This window comes from Scophthalmus maximus, chromosome 21 (assembly GCF_022379125.1).
Source record: "Scophthalmus maximus strain ysfricsl-2021 chromosome 21, ASM2237912v1, whole genome shotgun sequence".
NCBI classification, from domain to species: Eukaryota; Metazoa; Chordata; class Actinopteri; order Pleuronectiformes; family Scophthalmidae; genus Scophthalmus; species Scophthalmus maximus.
The window spans coordinates 282,598-308,900 of NC_061535.1; the positions used below are offsets into that span (position 1 = coordinate 282,598).

The following is a 26,303-nucleotide window of genomic DNA, read 5'->3' on the forward strand; positions in this document are numbered from 1 at the left end:
TGCAGTGGGAATTTATTCACTTTAATGACCTTGCCCCTTGGGTCGACCCTGTTACATATGCCTCCTGTGCTGCAGGGATCTCAGTCCAGCATGTGAATCAGGTTACTTTTAAGAAATTAATGAACAAAGCCAAGAGATGTTGCCATTCCTGGCTGTATCCGTTGTCGGCCTGTGACAGGTCTTATTGACCGACACGGTTTAGATTTGTGATGAAAATTGACTGGCTTTATTTTAACAAATACTGCATTAATTTTTTTGTTTTGTTTTCTTGTTAGGTCCAAATAAATGTATATTTCGACCCACTGTAACTCTGGAGCCTGTTCTTTAAATAATTGAAAAATTAAGATTTGCTCTGTCAAGCATGCCTCTTTAATTGGTTGAATAATTTTAATTTGTTGAATTAAGCTTTAATTGGTTCAAAATTATTGTTGTACTGTAAATAGTATAGATGACCATAAAGATCAATAGAAATTATTTTCATTAATTATTAATCTTCAGATTATTTTCTTGATGGATCTATTAATCATCAAAGAAAACCAATAAGTCCTCACATTTGCATTTAGAAGGAAATAAAGTAGTAAAACTTAAACTCATGTACCAATGTCACATACTAATGTGACCACTAGGTGGCAGTAAGGTATCAGGTCATATAGATGGTGGAAGTGTTTACATGAGCAGCAGAATGATTCACATCACTAGTATGACCTTGGCCACATTCATGAAGTTGATTTGTGAATTTACTAGCTGGTGCAGGTGTGCAATATTAACACCCACTATAATTGTTTATAGACTAAATGTGTAGCGGTTGTGTTTATGTAGCACACTTCAGTACTTCCTGACTCCATCTTTGAGTTGTATTACTAGTGACAAGCATTACACAAGTTTGATGCTCTTTGTGTCCTCCATTCTACTGAACCAGCCTTGTCTCATACTCTTTCACGAGATCTGCAAGCTCTGCAAGGCATGAGAAAAAAATGAGAGGAGGAAGATTTTGTTTTGCATTTTGCATTTTGAGAATAAAGTTGGAATGCCAACAATGAAGTAAAAATCTCGAGAATAAAATTGAAATGTTGAATATAAAGTCAAACTAAAAAAGGGGAATATTTTAATTTGGATTTTTGCATTTCAGGAATAAAGTTGAAATGTGGGTAATAAAGTCGACTCCTACCTACCTACCTTACTATACCGTTTGCTAAAAGAGAATATCCTTGTTACTAATACAGATTCTAAAGAAACATTTCTTCAATTTATCTATACAATGCATTTTGTGGAGGCAGTCTGATGTTAGTAGTTTGATATAAACTTGTAATTTTGACTTAAATCTCGACATTTCAAATTTATTCTTGACATTTTACTTTATTCTACTACTGTAGAGCTCAGGACTGCTGTGGAAGCTTTATCTCCTCGAGCTTCAGGAAAACACTACAAAAGCCATGTTCTCTGCCATGCTCCCTTTCTGCACTTAGATGGATGATATAATGAGGGTATTTTAAACAGAAAAGGCCAAAGTTACACCAACTCACAACCAGTATGAGCCCTGCCACAAGAAGTTCATCTCAAACCTTGGCTTAATCTGTGCCAAGATCCTATTTAAGTTTCTCTTTTATTTATTTTTTGCATTCTTTTTCAAATTAATAATTTCCTGGCTGCTCATTGTTTCTGTTACTATTTTGTTATCACATTAAGTTATCACACTCACACAGGCAGTTTTACACAAGAGTGACTTTTTAACAACATTGTTTACTACCTTAAATGTAATCAAAACAACAGTAATTACAGAAATAACAGACAGCCATGATACGGTGTGATTTTGAGTCTTACTGTGTGCTATGGAGTGCCATGATAACATCAGAAAAAGGTCACAGCTGGGAAAAAAAGTCCAAATCTTCACATTCAGCTCTGGCAATCGTTATTCAATCCAACTCTTAGGTCAGAGAAAAAAAACAGCACACAGCAGTTACCTATCTCAACAACAACACTATGCCGCTTGTCATCATCTAAAATATCATGTTAGGAAAGAAAGTGGATGGCCTTTAGTGGACTTGTGGCCAAGTCCAGTAAAGCAAACAAAGGTTTCGCTGTGAGAAAACCTCCTGTTATATGAACTTAAGTGTCTTCGGTGCTTGATACAATCAAATCAGCTACTTTCTCTCACTGCATTTTGAGAGTAGCAATAACACTTGCAGTTCCAGGTGGCAGCGTACAACAAGCCGATGTCCCAAGCAAACGCAAAGAGCCTTTTTCCACAGGGTTCGATCTCGCAAAATAATATAAAAACTCTGTAGGCACGGAGAAGCCACATTAGCCTGTTAAACTTAACCCCGCTCTCTCCTGGATACTTGAAGGAATTTATGAGGAGTCACAGAATAAGATTTAATAACAGACGTTTGTATTCTCAGGCCGACACCAGTGAGACTAGAACGGAACTTTAGTTATGACAAATAGACATGTTTGATGAATTAATGTAGTCAGTGAGTCATTGATTTGGTATTCATACATGGTGACTCTTGTGTCTCTTTGGGTGTGTAGCTAATATGTCAATGACAGTATATTTAGAGGATTTAAATGGCCTCTAGTTAAGTCACACCTCCTTAGTTACTGTTGCTATGCTTGTCAAGCTTTCCATTCTCTAATGTACATCACATGTGAAGTTGATAATTACAATGGCGGCAGATTTACCACTTAATTCTTTTTGATATTTTTTTCAAACAATGGCTCATTGATTTCAGACCATAGACTGTAAATGTACAGCACAACTCCACTTGCGGGTGCCGCCGCCATCTTGCAATTTTGACATAATTTGGAGTCTGCAGAAGTCATATCAAGGTCCCGATGATACATGATACAAATACAGTTTCAGCTGTCAATCATGATGCTTCACTCCCCTGTTTACATCAAATAACCAATCAAAACCAAACTTATCAGAAACATGAATACTGCAAAAAGGCTTGAGGGGGGAAACAAACCATTTTGTGTGGCAAATGTATCTCTAACTCTAGTAAGATAGCCGTGGTTTGTTCCTGCTGTTTCATGCGTATTCGGTTTAACAAGAACTTACCCAGCTCTGATGGTATTTTCTGAATAAAACCCTTTTCTTATCAGATGTTTTGTATATAAAATATTCATTGCACGTTAAAAAGGATTAGCAAACCTAGGTAGTAATTTAGGGAAATTTTTTTTTTGCAAAGTTTTTTAAACAACATTTTTCAAACATTTGCAATGAATTTTTTTTGACACTCATCAAGTTGTGTTACAGTAGTAACTAATAACACGCACAAAAGCTGATTGGACAATCACTGTTTGTGGGAGGGGTTTAGAGAAACGACAGTGGCAGCGAAACACAATAAGATAACCTGTACACCACCACACACACCATTAACTAGTATGATCTGTATGGTGGTATGCTGGGTAATGAGAAGGCGCTGTGGGGCCACTGAGGCTGATTAGTCTTTGGTCTCAATGTGACGGTGGCAAGGTATGAATAAAATAAGATTAAAAAAATAAAACCAGGTGCATTTTCAGTGTCATACTGAACAGGTGTAATATTGCACGTTTAATTTTACAGTAGAATTCCAGGATATAGATAGCGTCAGTAAAATGAGTCTGGAATCGTTGGTGTAAAACACGATTTTCGTTTTTGAAAATAATATTTAACTGTAGAAATTAGTGTTTGAATTTGTCAGAGGCCTTGTGTTTTGATTTGTGACAGAAATGATTATAAAAGTTTTCACATTTAGGTTAAAAAAAAAGTACAGAAAAAAAGGCCACTCATAAAAAGTTAGTCAGTACTATAACTTCTATACTACAAATATTTTCCATAAAATACCTGAATCTGCAAATGTTTTGGCCTTGTTGTATACATTTATGTACTGTATGGTTACATCATAATTGTTAAACATGGACACAGAACTAGTTATGCTGGCAACATAATGGAAATTACAATGTAAAATCAAGAAAAAACTCCAACCACACCAGTGTGTTTTCTGGCTCACACAAACTTTATCCAGATAACTTAGATTCAAATCAAAAAGAACCAAGTGTGCAGAGCCAGCTCAAACATATGCACCCACAAAGCAGGTGGATATACAGTCTCTAGTGTAAACTACTCTCTTCTGCATTCATACACACGCACACAGGATCCATTTACATTTTAGAAAATATATTCACACTCACAAGCGCCTGTCTTTCAATTTTGCATTTGTACCACATGTCAAATGAGAAAAAAAATGTGCATAGAAAAAAATGTGCAAACCCTAGTCAGGGAAAAAATGACACGGCAGTAATGGACCCCCCCCCCGCCCCCAAAAAAAAGAAAAACTGCTAAAATGGTATCAATGAAACAACCATTTGAAATAGAGACAAGGATAGTGTGCCCATCACCCACTTAAAAAAATTCCTCACTGATATATTCTCATTGAACAAACAAACATCTTACACTTAATTTTCAGAAAATGAAACAGCCAAACATTACAAGCTAATTCGACACAATGCTGAATGTTCAGAGCTTTACTTCGAGGTGGGATCGATCGCAGTGACAGGAGTTCAGTTCAATTCATGACGCACAGCCGCTGCATCTTTGCAGAGCTGGCAGTGGGAAAGTCAATTGAGACTGTTGCTATATTGAAAAGCAATACTGACGGCCTATACAGAAAAAAAGAAAAGAGAAAACCAGATGGATATACAAAGGCCTATACTGTGTAACCCTCCCCTCTGTTCACATACTCTGTATTGTTTCTGAAAATATATATTGTATAATTCACTCTGCTCCTCAGACACAACAGTAGCAGTCTAGGCAGTCAGGCTGTACAATCCCTCCATGGCAACCTGACAGCAGCTGCAGATACTCTAAACCAATGCTGACTTAGTTGGTGATGTCATTGCTGTTCCCTCCCTCTGTCCCCAGCAAGTCAATGCCCTTCTAGAAGAAGCTGAACAATGCGTTTGTCTGGAATCAGTTTTCAGGGTTTTCTCACTTCCCCATATTGACAGCTGCTATCCTGTCTCATTTAGCACTCAATGGGCCAGTATGACAGTCTTAACGAGTCATAGTGTACACCGAGCTCCTCTGACGATAAGCACATCCTGGAGGTTCCTGGTGAGAAGTCCCTGTGGAGCAGGAGAGAGGAGGGCTAGCACAGGAAGGGGGGCTGCAGAGATGCAGACATCCCCTCCTCCCTCAGCACTGCTCAGACTCGATGAAGCCCTCCTTTTCCTGTCCCACCGGTTCCACTTCTGTGTAGGCTGGGTGACCTGACCCCCGCCGGAACTTCATGGCTGGCCACCTGCTCGGGCGTCTCTGCAAGAGAGTGCAGGAGGGGACGTTAGTGAGGACAGAGTTTATGATGATGGTCAAAGTGTCATTAAGGTTAAAAGTCATGGCTGAAGTCTATCTGTAATCTGCAGGTAGCTAGAAAGAACATTTTTGGCAAAGCTCAGCTCAGTTAACAAACACAAATGTTATACACAAACACAATGTGTCTTCCTTATAAAAACAAGTCTAAACTGTCGGAGGATGAATTGACACTGTGTTGAGACTGCACCCCTCTGAAAACCCTAATGCATATTTATGATTCATGTATGAAATTCACGAGCTCTGTCCAGAGACAACTCTTTGTGCAAATGGTGTTATTATACACTCAGCTAAATATATTAGAGCACAGGCTTTTTTTTGTTTTAACTATTTCACTGGAATTTCTGAATGCTTGAGAAATTTGTCTTCTTACAACTAAATGGAGCTTGTTAACATTCCTAACCATATTCTGGCAAATGAGGACTGTTTGCATTAAGATTTTTTTTTTTTAACCACTGATGTAGGTGGTCAGACTGAACTGTGAATATCTTTTCCCCTAGCAAAAAAAGGATATATATAGGATTTAGTTTCCAAAATTTCAGAGAGTGATTGCATAATTAATCATTCAATATATAATTTTGCAGAGGATCCATCATCTTGAAGCACAAACTTACTTCCTATCATCAGCCTATGGGTCTATAAATTGTTTCTTATGTTTCTCAAAAATATTGTTGAGATAAGCGCCTTAATAGTTTCACCATAAGGTCTATCATCCACAGAAGATGACCATTTGTCAAAGAATAGTCGACGTTTGCATCTCATTCATTTAAAGGTGACATTATGCAAAAATCTATTGTCAGTGTTTGTGCACATGAATTTGTGTATCTGTGGAGACTGCCGGCCAACAAACTGTTAAAAAAGACCACCCTGTTGTTTTTTTGTGAGATGGCAAGACCCCCCAGCATGGCTCTGAACAGCTGGTTCAGATTTCTCTCCCCCTCTGATGTCACAATTGGACACTTGGGGTAATCCTGCCTGAAATGTGAGAAACTCCACTTCTCTGATAAAGGGGCATGACATTTCCTACACAATTTGAAATCGGATGACCAATAACAACAGACTGGACCAGCTGGCCAATCAGAGCAGACTGGGATTTATCGGGAGGGAGAGCTAAATGAAATCCAGGCCTTTTAGACAGGGTGAAAAGAGGAGCTGCAGGATTTGGGCAGTATGAGAACACTGGTACCTTTTCTGAACATAAGGGCGTGTAAACCTTTTCAAGTGGTAACCCAAATTAAAAGTATGAACATGCATAAGAGCATAATATGTCACTTATAAGCTTAAAAGTTGAAATCTAAAGTTCATTCTTAACCCTGGAAAGAGATGGTAATAAGATCAAGAATGACCTAGCTTGATCAGTAATTTTATTTTTCCAAGGTCAAACATCCTATCAGGTCATAGGGTAGTGTCACTACACACCTCGATGAGGAAAAGGCTGGCAGCAGAGGTGGGGTGATGGTAGATGTAGACCGTGACCAGCACACCAGCAACCATGATGAGCATCACCAGCAGGATCCCGAGGATCAAACCAGTGTGGAGAGGGTGTGTACCTGGCATCCTACCTATAGCACTGTCAGCTGGCAACACCAAAGGAGAAGAAAACCCCCCCATAAAATGACATGTCACAGCCTCATGTACAGAAGGAGAGAGACTGTCTTATATGTTTAAAAACTTTAAAACATAAGAACACAATATTGGGTAGTGGTTTAGTTAAAAATACTGATATTTTCTCATGCTGTTTCAGTGTTTGACCAGCAGGGGGCACTCATCATTCAGCAATACCCTGCTGTCTCACATGGACCAATACTCGTTAAAATGGGCATAATTGTTGACAAAGTTTTGCTAAATGTCACCACATTGAAAAAAACATATATATATTTGATTTAACAACATAAATATTGACATGTCTATGCTAAATTCTGCCATGTAACCTGTCATGTATGTTTGAGACAAGTTCATTTTCAATGGATTTAATAGGGCTGTTGTGTCTTTAAGACATTTCCTTCAATTTAAGAGAACATTTAAGGTTCAGATTGAAATGGAGTCTTTAGAACTCTGTCAGGACGTAGAGTCGTTCGTCCACCAACCCGAAGGTTGGCCAGCTTCCACCAGTCCACATGCCTTTGTGTCCTTGGGCAAGACACTTAACCCTAACTTGCCTCTGATGGCTCTTCCGACAGTGTATGAATGTGTATGAATATGACAGAAAAATGCGTGGTAAATAGCAGAGCTGTATGAATGTGTGTGAATGGGTGAATGTGACTTTCCTGTAAAGCGCTTTGAGTGGTCTATATGACTAGAAATACAGAATACAGTCCATTTACCATTTACCGTTCTGCCTGTTTAGGTATTCATGAGCAGATCTCTCCTGAAAAAGAAGTAATCCTACTCCAAGGTTAACGGTGTATGGTTGTGATAGGAGGAGGACACAGGCCAAAAGATGATGAAATAGTGTCCTATTGTAGCCTCCAGTCATGGCACTGCTAACTAAAGAGGCTGTATGTTGTGACTACATAATAAGCCTGTCCTTCAGTGAACCTTGGAAATCAACACTCGTCTTTAAAGCACTTTCTCAGATTCACATTGGAGCCACCCAGCAGGTGTTGAGAGTTCTTTTGAAGATGAGAAATTGTTCTGTAACCTGTTGGTAATCTCTGTTTCAATCTCTGGAGCCACAATTTCAGGAAAAACATGCACGCACGCACGCACAAACGCGCACACACAAACACACACACACACACACACACACACACACACACACACACACACACACACACACACACACACACACAACCAAGAACATTTTCACCTGCAATTTGTTAGCCAGAAAAAAGCATAGAGTAAGACTAGAAGAACAATACAAAAAGAAACTGTCCACAGTGTTGATACATCCCAGCAGAGAAACACATCATAGCAGGGAAGGGTTAATGAAGTAATCATATAACAAACAGAATGGATTCTGCTCTCATAGCTTATCTTGCAAAGATTCATAGCAGGTTTGGCAAAATCTATTCATTGGGCTGCAGATTCTATGCCCCCCTGACAACCTATCCCTAGACTCCTCCCTGCCTTTAATTAGCAGCTGTAGCCGCTGCTGAGCTTGTCAGCCAACCAGCCACTCCCCTGGCTCCCCGCCTCATTGATTTCCAGCACAGACAATAACCGAGTGGTCATAAAATCTGTCCAGTGTGTGTGTGGTTCTGTCAGTGCAGCCTCGACACACGCTGAAATTTTTTTAAAAAGTTCAATATATGGATTATTTGTTGCACTTACTTACTTACTTTGTTTAATATAAAAAATATCTAAAAAATAACTGATTACATCCATGCATAATCAGACTGAATGAAAACCAGTTTGTGTTGATAAAGCATTTTCACAATAGCCCTCACAATATTTCCCTTTTCTCAGCAAGGCATTTTTCCTGTGTTTATCTGTCAGAGCTACAGAGTCCATGAGTCATCTATTGGTCAGCTGGAAGCACAAACAATGTGACGTGCTGTTATTCTGTGCTGTTAGTAGGTCAGCAGGGGGAATGAAACTGAATGAGCACTCAACAGTCCAGCAGCTAAATAACCAGTGGAAGGCAAGAGGGTCTCTCTATAATCCTGCAGGAGCTAGTTTCACCTTGACTCTTCTATGTGGCACATTTGAACCAGTGAGACAGCAGAGAGGCCTAAAAATATAATTTTTATTGGGGCATAGTGGGTTGATGAAACTCAACTTATCTAAAAACATGTCTTCAGCAAATTGCCCTGAAGTTTTTATTCCATTGGCTTTGACCTTGTGACCCGAGGAGACTGGGTAAACAATAATGGGAAGCAGAGCTCTTAGAAAGCAACAAAATCCATTAGAGCTTTTGGGAGAGAACAAAAAGACCAGACAAACTTTTCTTTCTCAGCACTTTAGTGTCATAGCTGTACAGCTGTTCTCTCACTTGGCTAATGGGTTTTAGGAAGCTAACAACACAAACTGAGCAGACCTACTATAACTCAGACTCTCTGTAAATACATGCTAAACAGTGGTGGGGTTGAGTAGACACTCTGTGGTTCGAACCCCCTGCTTCTTATCAAAGCAGCTGTAATCCCCTCTGCATTTCTTACTACGGTGGAGGTCAAAGGACAATGTAGTATAATTGTCTGATATGAGAGTTAAACATGTTGAATGGTTGGAACACATCCTAGATCATCTAAAGGTAGACTGGTATAAAAGCAGACACATTTTAAAACTCTAATCCCTGTCTGATCAACTCAGTTTGCATAAATACCCAAATGTGCCGAACTTTGTGCTGAAATGCAATGTGTCATATTTGAATTGGATAATTCATGCTGTGTATGTTTTCTACTCTGAGTATGATAATCCTAGTGACTTCCTCACAATTACAATTCACCTTGAATAAGGTTATTTCCAGGTATGTGTTGAAAAACTGATGCGATATCATCATGGTGCCAGGTGCTGCAAGAGTGCTCAAAAGATGGGATACATGCAGCGTTTGTGTGATGAAACTGTGATGGAAGCTACAGATTTCCAGTTCCTCTCTGGCAGATTGCCGCCCAAATCAAACATTTGGGCAGCGATCTCAAAATAACTGATTGGAAATCATGGAAGCTCTATGAGGCAAATTGTGATTTGAGAATATGGGCTATACAAATAACATGTGATTGATGGAAGCATGTTGTTGCTTTATAGAACTAAAAACACTGAAACTGTGAATGTTAGGCTATACTTTGTGGCATTTTCATTCATCTGTCAAATCAATATAGATTCAATTTGATTTTCTTGCTTGCAGCTTTAATAAACAACATTATTTTCTGGTAAAACTATATTCATATTTATATACACAATACTATATAAGGTAAAACACAAATTAATGGAAATATAGGAATGCTCCAAAATGTGTTACTACTTGTTAACTCACTCATATCTAGGCATTTTCCAACATATTAGCATTTTCCAGCCTATTACTATACTCTTGTTGTTATTAACGCGGTAACACTTTCTATGAAGCCCATATCTATAGTGCATTAGGACAGCATTCATAGTGCATTATAATGCATTCATAATGTTTTATAACTGTCCTCATAAACACACATAATGCATTATGATGTACTATATCAACAGTCACAAGACATTATAGATGTTGCCTATAATTAATTATAAATTCAAGTGTCTTATGGATGCGTTTGACTAGTTATAAACGAGAGGTTGACTGATGGGTTTCTAATACATTATGACAACCAATACACACCTCAACAATCCACTGTAGTAAGGACTCATAGTACACTATAATACTCTATGCAGTATCTTAGGTCTTCATTGTATGCGTTAAGTAAAGTGAAGTACATATTCATGCATCAATAATGATTCATGCTTCATTATAATGTTTCATTGTTGGTGCTAAGTAAAGTGTAGTGCTTTTGCATACATTCAAAAAAAACTAAGCTGCAAAATGCAGAAAATTAAAAGTAAAATGGATCCGCTTTAGGAATGGAACGCCGAGATGTAAAAACGACATGATATGCTCAAAGCAATAAAAAGACGAAATACATTTAGTCAAACTTTATTTGTACAAAATAGCTAGCTGCTTTATTATGTGAGTGGCGGGCGCTATATTCCTTTGTATGTCTTTCTTGTTGTATTTTCAGCATATCAAAATCATCTGACACCTGGATGGAAAGTGTCTTCATTTAGTGTGTTACACATGCCTTATTTTTACAAATAAAGTTTGACTAAATGTATTTCGTCTTTTTATTGCTTCAAACATATGTAGTTTTTAGATCTTGAGGTTCCATTCCTAAAGTGGATACATTTTTTCCTTGTAATTCTCTGCATTTTTCCATCTTGTAAAATAATCACTTATGATGCAGCTTTTTTTGAATGTATGCAAAAGAACTACACTTTACTTAGCACCAACAGTGAAACATTATAATGAAGCATGATTCATTATTAATACATGAATATGTACTTCACATTACTTAACGCATACAATGAGGACCTATGATACTGCATAGAGTATTATAGCGTACTATGAGTCCTTACTACAGTGGATTGTTGTGTATAGGTAGTCATAATGTATTGTAAAACGGGTAGCTCAAATCAAGCGATCTGATTGGTTCATAGCCATGGTATATTGAGCATATACCATGGCTATTACGTCGAATCAGTTTGCACTGGTCCGTATCACTCAGGAGACTCAGGAAGGATCAACGTGAGTGGACGTGAGTGGACGTGAGTAGCGCTATGGAGTAGCTACGGAGTGAAGTTGAGGAAACTTACCAGAGCTCAAAGCACACGGTCAGCTTGAATGGTGCCGTGGGCCACGCCTGCGAACTTAAATTACCGGCGAACCCAGCTCCCGTCTCGTAGCTTTCTTACTTAGGAGCGCTTCAGTGTGTTGCAAGGCAAAAGCTGTGCACTGTGCAGGCAGCCAGGAGGGACTACTTTTTTGTATTTGTTAAAAAAATCCTTTTTTGTCCAACTAAAAAAAAATTGTAGTGTGTCTATTACTTTCACTTTGCCATAGTTATAACCATTTTATAAAAGCAATAGCTCACGCCAGTCTGTGATATACCCTCATTATACCACGTTTAAGGGGGTCGGCTGAACGACGCCCCTTAACTGTGGTATAATGAGCATATACCACGGCCTGTCGTGAGCTATTGCTTAATTATAAACCCATCAGTCAACCTCTCGTTTATAACTACTCAAAAGCATCCATAAGATACTTGAATTTATAATTCATTATAGGCAACATCTATAATGTCTTGTGACTGTTGATATAGTGCATCAGAATTCATTATGTATGTGTTTCACTCAATTGTTTCACTCAAAACAAATTGGACCTTAAAACATTTTTGAAATTATAGCTGCATATTATTGTAGAAGATCACAGCCCCCTTTTATTTTTCCATTATGGAGCAACAGCAAAAGATTTCATGCAAAGGCCCACCAGGCAATAAACAGAAAATTTATTATAGTAACAATCAAACCATTCTAGCTGTGTGGAGTCCACTCAACAGTTGTTCTGGAGCTTTCAATGTGTCAGTGTAAGAACCAATTTACACAAGGTTTTAATTCGAGATTTTTTTACTACAATCTTGCACAAATAAATTCTGTCTACATAAACATACAAAAAAAAGCTGCATTGACAGCATTAAGTTTCCTTCTCTCCTACAATTTGAGAAATATGTATAATTTGTAGTTTTGCATTAATACTTGTTGGCATTAAAAGACCACGGGTATGTTTTACTGATTTGTCCAGGTAACTTTTTTTCCTCTGTCAGATATATGTATCTGAGCAAAAATTAGTGGCTTTTCAGTATGTTGCCTTTAAGACTTTTACCTGTGTAAAATGTTTACTCTCCCTGCCTTTCCTCACACAATTCTAGGCCCTGCAATTCATTGCTACAACCCACAGAGGATAGTTAAGCAATGTAGTGCATGAGCCGATTGAACCATACATCCTCCAAAAATATCACACACACACACACACACACACACACACACACACACACACACACACACACACACACACACACACACACACACACACACACACACACACACACACACACACACACACACACACACACACACACACACACACACACACACACACAGCAGTGAAAGACAGGGACTTACCCTGGCTGTCTCTTAGATGCAGTGCGATCTTTGTATCATCTAAAAGGAGACAAAGAAAGAAAGAGACATGAGCATCACACATAGCAATCAGTATTTCACGTTGTAGTTTGTCTTCAATGCGCTGATAATATAAACAATTCCCTGAAGGTCCCGAAATGAGATTAAGCTTCTTTCACTAGCAAACCATCTTCCTTTCAGCATTAAATTTACTATACTTAAAATCTTTGAAAGAATTAATGCTTTGAATATAATGGTTCATTATGCATAATTCAACACATTAACTATGCACATGGAATATGGAACTGTAGCATGACCCACTTCTTTGAAGGGTAGCAGACATTTACACACACCATAGGACTCACATTATGCAAATTCAGCACATAGAGATCTGGTTTTCTAATTCAGTTTTCAAAAGAGCAAATGCAGCCAAATTTTGGGGTCTGAATGAATCATAAAATGAGATATAGTACAACATTTAGTCTAGTCAATCACTCTCTACAAAGAGGGCCATGAGTACGGATGATAATCGTTGCTCAAGGAAAATTACCATTTAACCCACCCCTTACCCCAATGACAACCCCCACCCGAACCAGGCTTTGCATCCCCCTCTCTCCTCTTTTCTCCTCCTATCTTTGTTCTCCCGCCTTCTCTCTTCACTACCCCTCGTTCTGCCCACCTCTTCTCTCTATCTCCCGTTTTCTCTCTCACCCAAACCAGTATTCTTGTAATTTTCGTGGTAGAGATTGAAGCATCTGCTATACAACTCCTCTCCCCCTGTATGATTACATTACATGTCACTAACTCTGTCTGTGTTTTCTCGCCTAGTGTATCTCTGACTCCAGAGCTGCAGGATCCTAATCCGTCATTATAATAATAATAACAACAACAACAACAACAACAACAACAATAATAATAATAATAATAATAATTGCATCTATAAGTGTCAGTATTATTTTTGTAATTAGAAGTATCAGTCTCTTAGAGATTAAATCAGCAGTTATGCAACTCTTCTATCTCTCTTTTCTGTCCTCTTGTCTCTTCTCTCCCCTCTCCCCCATTTTCTCCTCACCCCAACCGGTCGAGACAGATGGCCGCCCACAACTGAGTCCGGTTCTGCCAGAGATTTCTTCATGTTAAAAGGGAGTTTTTTCTCCTCCACAATCACCAAGTGCTTGGTCATTGTGGGAACTGTTGGGTTTTCTCTGCAATATTGTAATATTGACCTTACTATGTAAAGTGCCTTGAGACAATGTATGTTGTGATTTGGCGCTATACAAATAAAATTGAATTAACTATACAAATAAAATTGTTTTGATTGATTGAGTTATTCACAATAATGTTTATGGATAAAATCTAAAATATCAAGCCGAAATGATTTCTTTGTAATAAGGGTTTGATAATGTAATCTTAGGAATTATAGCCAGTTTTCTTCTCTAATCTAAAGCACCTAATTTTCTGTATTTAATTGCTTTTACTGCCATTTAGACTCATTTCACATACATTTACAAGTTAAACAATAGAGTTGTACTCAAATAATAAATCAGAATTAATCATTAAAGTGAACCTTAAAAAAAGAAAACGTAAGTCAATGTAAAATAAGTTAAGTATCAGGAGATATTATGGAGGCAGGATGAGGTGAATCAATCATTGATGTATTGAATATGACATTACATTACTTTAGCTGACGCTTTTGTCCAAATCGACTTACAATACTTGCATTCAACCATGAAGATATTACCCATGAACCAAAACTACAGGGATGTGTGTCATATTAAGTCTACCCATATTTATATAAATGGGTTGGACATAATAATAGAAACGCCTGGCAGTACAATAATACAATACAGCTCAACAACCCCACAGAGTAAAATGACCATAAAGCTGAATCAAGAACTCTCTGGAACTGAATATTATAAGTTTCATGAGGGTATAGGGTACACTTTTCTGAAGCAGGCATATGACGTTAAGTCGAATGCCAACAGAGAGAAAAGCGATTTAAAGTTTTCTTGTTGGGTTTTCTTATATTCAAACATCCCTTACCACAGAGATACATTTTTTCTTGTCAGGTCTGCCTCTTTTCCTTTATTTTAACTTTTTCGTCCAGCTGCAGGTTGCCAGCATGAGCATGAGCCACCCAGACTGCACTCTAACTCAACCTTTGACCCCTGCAGTTGGTGAATGTTCGGAAAACTGATCCTCTGTACGTGTTGACAGTCTGAGGAGTTTCTCTGTGTTGGCTACAACAAATACCACAGCATGACCCCATGATCTCCTCGATACTAACGCACATAGACCAAAGACATTTTATTCCTCTGCTCCTCTGCAGCTCCTCAACCCACACCCTGGCTTGATCTGTAAGACTACTTGTCATGTTTTGCTGCACAGCATGACAGCTCTCACAGTCCTCTCGAAACTCACTGCATCCATCCTCATCACAGCAGTCCATCAAGCGACCCCACTGCCAGTGTCTATTTAAACACAGCCCCCAAAATGGAGGTGCATTTGAAAAAATGTTGGCTATTGCCTCCGTTAGAGATGAAGTAAATGCCTTTTTGTAAAAATGAAATTATGGATAACCCAGGCCTGGATGTAGGAAGCTTTGAAAAGCTCAACAATGGAGGAAAAAAACAAACACCAACAAGATCGGAGCAGTGTGGAATTACAGAAGAGTCTAAAAAATATTAAGTTATTTGGTATCTTTAGTAAATAAACAGATTTATTGTAGGCTTCATAACAATATTTACAAAGTGCTTAGGCGAGGGGGGGAGCAAGGAGAGATAGAGAGATGGGCTGTATGACAAAAACAGGGCTACACGCTGAACAACCACTATTATGCATCTATTTGTGCTCTGACTATTGCACACATATCCCCATCAAAGCCCCTATAGGAGAACATGAGGATGATTATGAATCGGAAATTATTTCATAGCATCAATGTCAGGTATTTGATCATATCCTATTTAAATTGACATGATTACTTTCTTATATTCTATGTATTTCAATATTCAAGACAAAGATTTTGTCATGTTAAAATGGAAACTCAATAGTTTTCCCCTGAACTGTACATAAGGCATGTGAACTACATCAAATAATTTTTAATTAAACCAGATCATCAAAAAAATTGATCTGATATTACCACCAGGATCAGAACTGATTGACCCTAAACCTCCCATTACGAGCCTTATTATTTGCTCTGACCAACTGATCTGCCTGTGAAAATGTTGCAGGAGGTTTTCTGCTCCAGTTCAGCTGATTTCAGCTTCTTTTAACACATCACAAGGTTTTTTATAAATGTAGACTATATATCACATCTGTACTCGGAACTATTGATGAGAACTATTATCAATTTTCTTGGTTGCTTAAAATATTTTGCCCTAATCACATTTTTACAACAGTTAACACAGGCTGAGACAGAAGCACACTGTCCAATATGACTCAAAAACATTCAACACATGCATCAAAAGCAAATATTTTCCTCAAAACATCACAACCCTGATCAAATAAATATATTCTCTCACCAATCATTACACAGTGATCAACAAAATACAGCATCAATTTGAACCAGTTCAGCCTCACTGTCATTTGTGCCATTTGTTACAGTCAGAGCCAAAAAGGTCAAGCAGCTCATCCCAGCAGGTTTGTGGTAAACACTGCGTTAAATCGAATTATAAAACAGGTAGCTCAAATCAAGCGATCTGATTGGTTCATAGCCGTGGTATATTGATCATATACTATGACTATGACGTTGAATCAGTTTGCACAGGTCCGTATCCCTCCGCGACTCAGGGAGTAACGACGTGAGTAGTGCTATGGAGTTGCTACGGAGCTCAAAGCATATACCACGGCCTGTCGTGAGCTATTGCTTAAGGAGATTAAGCCCCTCTTTAATGATTAAGTCAGGTGATATTCTATAATTTCTATTTTTCAGATCCCATAAAAAGACCAAACCCATGATGAATTCCTCATTCTAACAAGTATTGCCAAATATTCAAAGCCTGATATATCTTATTCCTCTGTGACAGAGCTCCACTGTTGTCCAAACATATAGAAATATATAGATCACTATCATTATCCCTAATATTCTAAACAAGGACTTTTTACCCTGATATTCACACTTGTATGTATTTACCATTTATTGCACAGACATGTTTATCTTTATTTACCCAACGTGTTTATTTCATATACTGTCTGCTTTTTACCAATTGAAATCAATTGTGCAGTGAATCATGTATGGCCTGCCTGACCTTTACTGAGTAATACTGTTAGGAAGAGAAATCTAAACACTGAGAAGAAAAAGGGAAAAAGCATGACAACTGACACATGAAATATTTTAGCTTGGGATACATCAACCATAAAAGCGGTCTGTTAAAAACATATTTTGACTGATTTTGGATTTTTTATTCTTTTTTACCATTTTTATACAGGGAGACAAACATTGTTCAAAAAACAATTTCCAAAAAATAATAAAAGATTCAGACACATTGAATATGTAGATTTTTTTTGTTTCAACTATACCAGTTGGCTCTTTAAAGCATAAGGCCCACAAGTAATTTTAAGTTAGTTTTTATCAACAAATTAACATGGTATTTTGCTTATAGTATTGTTTATTTTGTGTATGCAAATTTAATTTATTCAAATTTAATATATTTCTCACTTGAAAGTATATTTATTTTAAATTCAGGGTACTATCTGTAATTTAACATGTTAAACTTATTTAAAGTGTATCATAAGTTGGCACTGAATGCCGTCAGTTCTGTTGTTGTAATGATAATTAGGTCAATTCAACAATGTCTCTGTGTGTTGCACTGAGCAAAAAATGCTTTGGTTCCTGGTGTAGATGCAAATACAAAAGGGCAATAACTTGGTCGGCTGCTGAAAGGCTGACACTAAACTCGATTGGAGGCTTGAATTTGGATGAAGAAGCTAAAGGAGTATGAAGAGTAGGAAAAGTGGGAAATGGGTAGTTAATGTGTAATTACTAAAGCAACTGCGAAACAAATATTTCGGAAAGTATAAAAAAAATTTGTAGAATAGCAAGCAGCTTTTAGTCTCAGTCAGAATGTCTCTTTCCCCTTACAGAGAAAAAAATCCAGCAATCTGATTTACTATTAAACATTTGGCCCTTAAAAATTAAAGCCTCTTCACAAGAAAAGGACATTTTCAGGAGTAGGTTTTATTGAAACAAAGATTGATGGCGAGCAAGCAAATTACATAATCACAAGTTTGTGTTGGTGCATCTATTTTGGACCTATAAGAGTTTTCCTAATTCATTCTGCATTGTTTAAAAGTTGGTCCAAACACAGCTGAAGCTACTTGCTCCATTGCCTGCAATCTGGAATGAATCTTAAGTGGAGAACTAGAGAAAAGCATTCTCCAAAAGAGACGTGTGTTGTTCACGTTGTAAAAGAGGAAACACATCAATACCAATAAAGAACAGTTCCAGCAAATGGACTTCATTTAGCATCGTGCCAGAGCAGAGTATCTATTAGTAGTTCTGGGCTCTGCAATGTGCGCTGCGGCATTGTTTCAGCTCTGTTTTCTACTTTACCTTCAGTGGGGACACTGGTGGGAGGGTGTTCGGTGGAGGGTCTGTCCCTGTTTGCAGTGGCATCTTTGCTCCCGGCTGTTGTTTTGGCCACAACAGTGGTGGTGAAGGGGTAGAGGTAGGTGGTATCAATTATGTCGCACATCTTGTCCTTGGTCTGAAAGATGACACATGTTTTAATGGCTGTGTGCACTCTTTCCAAGAAAAAAAAATTAGTGATGGAATATATAAATGGTTCTCCAAGTACACTAAATGCATTTATCATCTAGTAAGTTATCACCATTAGCAAGCTGGATGAAAGCAATGTCAGACAAATTCAGGTCATGGCTGGTCATCATGTATCTTTATGTTGATCACTCACCTCATCTGGGCAGCTGTTGTCCACCCAATCCTGCCGATGTCGGTCAAAGCCACTGGAACATCTGAGGGCAGAGGAAACAACTGTCTAATAACGTTGTTTTAATATTGCACTTCCATAAAGTTGGGCGACATAAGAGATTAAACAAGGCTAAGAGTCTACCACCAGGCTCTGTGAGGTTGTACCTACACAGTTTGAAGGTAATTACCACTAAACACAGTTTATAGAGGAGATAATGGGAATTAGTTTTGAAAGTGTTTAGTCAAACTAAAGTCTTAGGGAACGATTTTCGTCCTGGTTAAAAAGTTTAGGGATCACTAAAGTCATAACAGTTTGTCCTTCCTGGTGAACATACATGTCAGACGAGAGATCACTCTGGGTATCATGTGAGGAATAGTCAGAGAATCACCAAAGTCAGCAGGATTTATCATCTGGGAATCATGATTGTCTGGACCCAATTTCAGTTCAGGCCATCTAAAAGCTGTATATATATATCTGCAATAAATGACTAAAACCTCTGCTAAGGGGGTTATGTTTTCATCTGTGATAGTTTTTTTTGTTTGATAGTTATAGGATTATGCAAAAACTGCTGAACCGATTTCCATTACATTTTGTGGAGGGGTGGGGCATGAACCAAGGAAGAACATTTTACATTTTTGAGCAGATCCAGATAAACAAGCATTTCCACTTTACATGGCAGGGGATTAGCCTTGGCAGCGGTATGAACTCTCTGAATGCTTGTCTTGTTTTCATCGTTTTTTTCATCTATTAAGAATAAAAATTGTCTGTCACATTGTCTCAGAGCTCAAGTTAAGGTCTTATTTAACAATGTACTGTTGAGAAGGGCAACAAAGAGAAATAGGGAGGGGGGATGACAAATGCAACAAATGCCCTATGTTGTGATCAATAAATGAATCACAGTATCTGATATGCATATGTGTAAGGAGGGAGCAGCTTTGCACAGTTGGAAGATGTAGGATCTGTGTGGTGGAAGTTCAGTGGGTCATGGGTCGTTGGGATAAGGCTGTTGTTGAGTCGACTGTGTACCATGATCCGAAATTTCTAATGACCTCAAAAGGCAGTCAGTAATGGAGGCGGCAGCTTCTAATCCTTTAAACGGATCACAATTATAACTCACCCACCGGTGAACTCTCATTTTGTTCTGTCTGTCTAGGCCCTTTGCCACAAACAGTATCCTGTCTGGCTGGACAAGTTAGTATGCAAAACAGTAAACGCACTCACACTATGTTCTGTCAAATTAAGTGCATTTTAAAAGACTTGGTAGTCTGTAAATTATTTCTCACTGTAGGTGGAAAATAAAAACAACCCATGACTGACTCCCAATGCAGACGTGCAGTGGTTAAAATCAAGCCTTGGCATCTGTGCTGCAAGGACAATATGAGTCCAGTAGAGTCTCCGACATCCCCAGCAGGCCACATTTCTCTATTGAACGTATGGTTATGGACAGTAATGACTTTATGTGAAGGAGTCCATTTTCATCTTTCTACCTCTCTAATCACCCCATTCCTTTATTTCTCTCACCCCAAAAAAATCTGCCTCATCTGTTCATCAGGCGAGATAGATTCCTCTGCTTAATCCCTCATTTTACCCTGATTGCTTTCTCCCCCCAAGAGGGAGGAGAGGGGAGAAGAGTGAGATACATTATCAACGACATGCCTGGTCTAACCTATCCCTAAAGGGAGCTTGTGTTTTGTTTGTTCTCTATGGCATCCATCCCAGCCAGTTGCCATCTAATGCAGTGAGCCACAGTGCTTTTAATTAGAAATGCGATGAGGTGCTTCATTTGAATACGAATGAATCCATGCGGGAAAATGTTTATTTTTCCAGTCTCCCATAGTCATATGTATTGTGTATTTGCACAACACAAAACCATGAATTTAAGAAACTATGCACAATTTTTTTTCACGGAAATCAACCTCAGTATTTATTGTTTACTCTCAAGTTGTTGTGAGAGCTGTATTATGACACCACTAATGCAAAAGGATCAACCCTACTGCTGCTGCTTCACACTAAAGTGGCTTTTATTGTAAAGCAGTCACAAAAACAAGACATTGGTCAGTTACTTTTTGTGAGCAGTTATTCTTTTCGCGGGAGTAATTGTACAAGTTGGAGCAATTTCAACAGGCTGACAGGTTTCCACCTCCAACTAACACTAACATCATGTGAAGGAGGAAATCTGATCATAGCTCTAGTTACTTTTGACTGATGTCATTATCAAAAACAACATGAATTGGTTCGGCTGCACTGTAAACAGATACACAATTTGATCCTCTTTTTTCTGAAAAAAACAACTATTTGAGTAAACTACACTTACTGTTACCATCAGTAACCACAGTTGTCACCCGATCAACCCAATCAACTAAATCCACCAATCTTGTTTTTTGTATTTTTGTTTTTTTGTCAGCAAGATAATGCAAACATTTTGGAACAGGTTTTTCATGAAAGTTGGTGAAAGGAAGGGACATGGGCCAAGAAAGACAAACAATGTTGGGCTAATATGAAGGAAGGGGAAGATCCAGGAATTTGTTTATCACTTTCTTTAACATTGCGAAATAAGACAATTTCTTTTACATTTTCACCAATTTCCCATTGATCATGATAAAGAAAATAATCTGGCATATTTAGGGGACTGATATCTATTTGTGTGTGTAATTTGGTGGAGATTGATGAGTTTAGGGGGACTGTGGGGCCTTGGGGGTGGTATATGTACAAATCAGATACTGCAAACTAGTGGATTTAATTAAGATGATCTGAAATATAATTATTTATTTTGCAAGTTTGGGGTTTTAAGGACATGGTTATAGACAGAATAAACTACTAAGTTCATTTCAGCTACTACTAAGTAGCTGAAATGAACTCTATCATGACCATCAAATATGTGTAATAAAATCCTATAACTTATATAACAGCATGGAATGGGTCAGTATAACTTTTACTTTCAAATGTATTACTTTACGTACATTTTCCTGATAATATTTCTGTACTTTTATATATACTCTGAATGCAGAACTTACTTACTTACTTGCTGGGAGACTAAGACAAATTAAAACTCAATATTCATCTTCTTAACAGCCATGAATATTCAATGAGCTGCATGTGTGATGTTCACAAGCTGTGTTATTTCCCTGCTTTCCCCCCAAACACATCAGTGTGTGAACGGATTTATCATCTGTGATAACTCAACTGTGAGTTGACTGGAATGTCTGTCATGGTTTATTAACCTGCCTCAGCACAGGCTGCACACATCAGCCACAGCCAACAGATTTAGCTCAGAACTTAACATGAGAGAGGCGCTGTGCTCTCTCACATTGCCAGAACTGAGAGAAGTTCATTAATACACTTAAAATGTCAGCCACCACTGTTTTTAATTAGCGGGTGTTTAAAGAATTTTTGCCTTTTTCAAAAGAAGTAGCTGAAGGATACAAAGTACAGAGTCAGATATTAACACAGTTAAAAAATCTTACTAAAATTCAGCTTAATGAGATCTCTGCTACATGCCCACTGTATCTCACTGCGGCGTCCATAACCTGCTGTGAGGAAAAACACTTCCTCATGTCGCTGCAATGTAAATTAGTTTGTGTCTGTAAAAGGAAAATTAATTTAGCATGCAGAGAGGAGAGAAAGTCAAATCCAAAACACCATTTAAGTCCTGAATAACAAATCTTGAGCAAAAGTGCTGCCCATTTCTCCAGTCAACCATATTACTCAAAAAATTAAGGATTTATTAAAGAGTCCAAAATAAAAGAGTGGCAGATTAATACTTGACACACAAGGCACTCTAAATGCAAGAACGTACAAAGAGAAGCGATGATGCTGCTGTGAATAAACCCCAACAAAAACCTCCAAAAAGAAAATATATTTAGATATTTTCAGCAATGCAGACTAGACATTTATCAGGACAGTGAACATCTGTTAGCTTGCAAGGTGAGACTTTCTTAACTTGTGTGGATGATAACACAACTCTACTATCTCTCCATAAATTATTCTCCCCTCTGCCTTTTGAAGTGAAACTCTCCCCGCCGACACACATTAACGACGACGGCTCAGATTTCAGCTGCCAGGAAATTCTGGGGAGGAACACTAACACTTCTTTAGCAGCTCAAATATTTACTGTTGTTTGAAGTGTAGGGAGACAGGAAGCACAAGATAAAAAGAAGACCAGAGGTTCGACAGAACAGGTGTGAGTTGAATGAAAGTTTGAATAAGCCGCTGCAGAGCTGAAATATTATAACTACTTTCCATTTACTGAATATAATTCTATTGTAATGGTAACAGAGGTGTTTGTATGTGTGTGTACAAAATAACTCAAAAACACATGGATGGATTATCACCAAACTTAATGGAAATATTACTTGGGAGGTTATCTCCAGATGACACTGACATGGTGCAGCTGATGGTCAGTCTGACTGAGACTGAAGGTCAATGTGTTTGTGAGAGAGAGCGAAAGAGAAAGTGAGCAACAGCGGGGCAAAGAGCACTGCAAGCAGCTCTACAATGACGCAAAAGTTTAAAAAATGGTCACTCTATCGTGCAGGCAAAGAAGGGGAAGTTACGTGCCTCATTAGCTCACCACCGCTGTCTTGAAAGAAGACTTTTTGACATGATCAAATAATGGATATACGCTGCTTCTTTGTGAAAAAACAACACCAGCAAGGCCCAGGGATGAAAGTGGCAGTGTTGAGTCAAGTGGCCCGGCTAACGGAGGCGGCGGCACTGTCGTTGCTAGCACCAACAACTCCTGTGAGTCACCTGGAACAAGGGATCGACCGATACAGATTTTTTAGGGCCGATGCCGATACAGATTTTTTTTTCATCAGCCTTAGCCGATGACCGATACGGAGCTGATATTTGGAGCCGATACTACTTTTGCTCGCTCAATTTAATAGTTAAATAGAATTAAATTCAGCGGGTTGTCTCATCTGATCTGAGGTCTTAGTCAAAGTGGGGTTATGGCCAAGGCCGTGGCTCGCCTCCCATGTGTAGTTAACATAGGCTATATTCACAACCTATAAATATATGATTGGTCTTGGATGTGCTAGGCCCCCCCTTTTTTTTTTCTGTGCCCACCCACACAGTGATTTCTGCCTATGCCAGTGAGTGTCAAACTATGCCAGTGACTGTCAAACAAAAATTGTTTTTCTTTTAACAATTAAAGTGGCCATATATCAAACCTGTTGAGACGATGACACCAGCTACAGTTGAAGTTGATCTGTGAGGAAATGCAGGCACTGCAGCTGGTGAACTGGAGACAGGCTTGAGAGGACAGAGATCAGACCTGGTTAAATTTCTGTCAAACAGCTTAACGAACATACAGCCAGGATCCTATTTGCTGGCAAGATCTCATTGATTGAATAACACATAGGTGCCTGGGGACTGTTATGAATGCACCAAAAGCTGCTACAATCAATTTGCCTTACTGGGTAAAGGCATAATTTCCACGGCTGTAGAATTGGTGATCTTCGTCTTCATCAGCTCCACACGGTGGTACTCATAGATAGTCCTCCTCCTCACGTCTATATTTTGGAAAAAGAAGGTGACAGAATGAGAGGGTGAACAAACTAAAATCACAAATCTTCCAAGCATAGATAAAAACTGGGACAAATGGTCCCTGAAGACAGAGGAAAGAGAGCAGGAGGCAGAATCAGGTCATAAGGGATGCCACCACAACACTTTATGTCTCCCCTCTCTTTGTGCCCTTGTGTCAGCCAACGACTTGGCAATGGACAGCAATTTCCCCAGGGAGCTGATATCAATCAAACTGTGCAGAAAGGCTACCTTCCAGTCATCTGTAACAGCAAGTCACCAGCCGTGGTAAGATGAAGCGATTGATTAGATACATCAATGACTCTTACTGCATTTTGGCCCCTCATATGGGCCAGTGTAAAATGGGATGCTTTCTTTTGCTGGCCATGCATCCTCAATATCATTAGTGCAAAAGGAAAAAGAGGAGGATGAAATACATCCTTTATTAAACTCAAAAGGGCTCCTTCAGTGCATAATATGTGAAGAGGTCTGATAACTACTGCTCTGTGCTGCTAATGTATTGATTTATCTAAATTCTAATTTGATTTTTTCGTGAATTTCTAGACAGGAATCCCAGGAATGCATCAGCAAATCTGTAGAATATTTCACTGAGATACAAGATGCATCGTGACATTGCATTATACAGGACCTTTCTCATTTTCTCTTTTGGTATTTGTTTGACAAAGGACCTAGAAAACTGAATACAACAGATTATGGCTGTGTAACATACACAGTGGGCAGTGTTATACTACTGTTACTGCAGCCCTAGTGTCACCAATATTGCCATTTGCTGAAACAGTTTTAAAGTTAAAGGAATAGTTTGGCATTTTTGGATATATGATAATTTGCTTAGCCACAAAAGAACTACTTTCACATATGTCTTTTAAATATGAAGCTAGAGCATGAAGGAGAAGATAGTGTAGCATCAAGACTGGAAACACTGGCTTACAGCCAGCCTAGCTGTGTGATGAAAGGTACCCCTAAAGCTCTCCAACATTTTATATCTTGTATGCTTAATTTGTATAAATGCTGAGGCATAAGAAATAACAAGATGTGGTTTTACATGGGCCTATTTGCTGGATTTCATGCTAAGATATTTTGTGGTATCAGTCCTGATCTATTCTGGGCAAGAGTGAGAATAATAATATTTTCTAAAATTTCAAATGACTCCTGTAACATTAGACAATGTTACCTTTTTTTCTTCAATTTGGTTTGGGAAGTTGGCAACAGTGTTGTGCTTCTCATGTGATCAGATGTTGTTTCCCTGCAAACCTGCTAGGTTTGATTACACACAGGACAACTGATCAAAGCCGAAGATGTGAGCCACCTCAGTCTAACCTCAGAAAAAGACCACCCTTCCTTTCCCCTCATCTCCTCCCCTGGTGACTGACTTCCTCTAGCCTCTAGCAAAGGGATTATCAGGTGCCTAATGACACGGTGGGTGCCAGAGGAAGGTCAGTTCCCCAGCCTGAGGCTGTTGAAGTGTGAGCAGACTATGCAGCAGCGCGTAACAAGCAGATCTGCAAAGTGTGTTATCATTTGCACCCAAGCGCACCAGTTAGATCCAAAGCCACTCTCTTCAGCAGTATACTAGTACTATTATTCTTTTCTAAATTCTATGATCAAATCACAACAACAGTTTGCGGCTCATTGCTTATTCATCCATATCAAAGAGTTGGATGAACATCAGTTGAAGCTTGATGTCAGGACACTGACATGAAAACCAATGGGAAAGTAATGGCAGGCTCTCATTTACCTCTCATCTGATAGCACTGGGGGTTTTCTACTTTTACACAAAATATTTAAATGTGTTCAATCGAACCTCTTTCACCTCATGACTACGTTCTCTTTGACACGCCCAGTATATT

At 38.5% G+C, this 26,303-nt stretch overlaps 1 protein-coding gene across 3 annotated transcripts in view; it reads right to left on the reverse strand.

The window, feature by feature from the left end:
* Positions 1 to 1,720: 1,720 nt before the first annotated feature.
* The window catches only part of plxdc2b (plexin domain containing 2b), a 109,976-nt gene continuing 85,393 nt past the window's right edge, over positions 1,721 to 26,303 (reverse strand). For 2 of the 3 annotated variants that reach the window (XM_035618887.1, XM_035618889.1), the window contains 7 exons: positions 24,330 to 24,425; positions 24,084 to 24,165; positions 18,895 to 18,955; positions 18,537 to 18,690; positions 12,989 to 13,027; positions 6,770 to 6,927; positions 1,721 to 5,296 (listed from right to left, as the gene is read on the reverse strand). In XM_035618887.1, coding sequence (XP_035474780.1) covers positions 5,177 to 5,296; positions 6,770 to 6,927; positions 12,989 to 13,027; positions 18,537 to 18,690; positions 18,895 to 18,955; positions 24,084 to 24,165; positions 24,330 to 24,425 — 710 coding nt within the window. In that variant the 3' untranslated portion in view covers positions 1,721 to 5,176. The remainder of the gene's footprint in view (positions 5,297 to 6,769; positions 6,928 to 12,988; positions 13,028 to 18,536; positions 18,691 to 18,894; positions 18,956 to 24,083; positions 24,166 to 24,329; positions 24,426 to 26,303) is intronic. The other variant, XM_035618888.1, reaches the window with a different exon arrangement.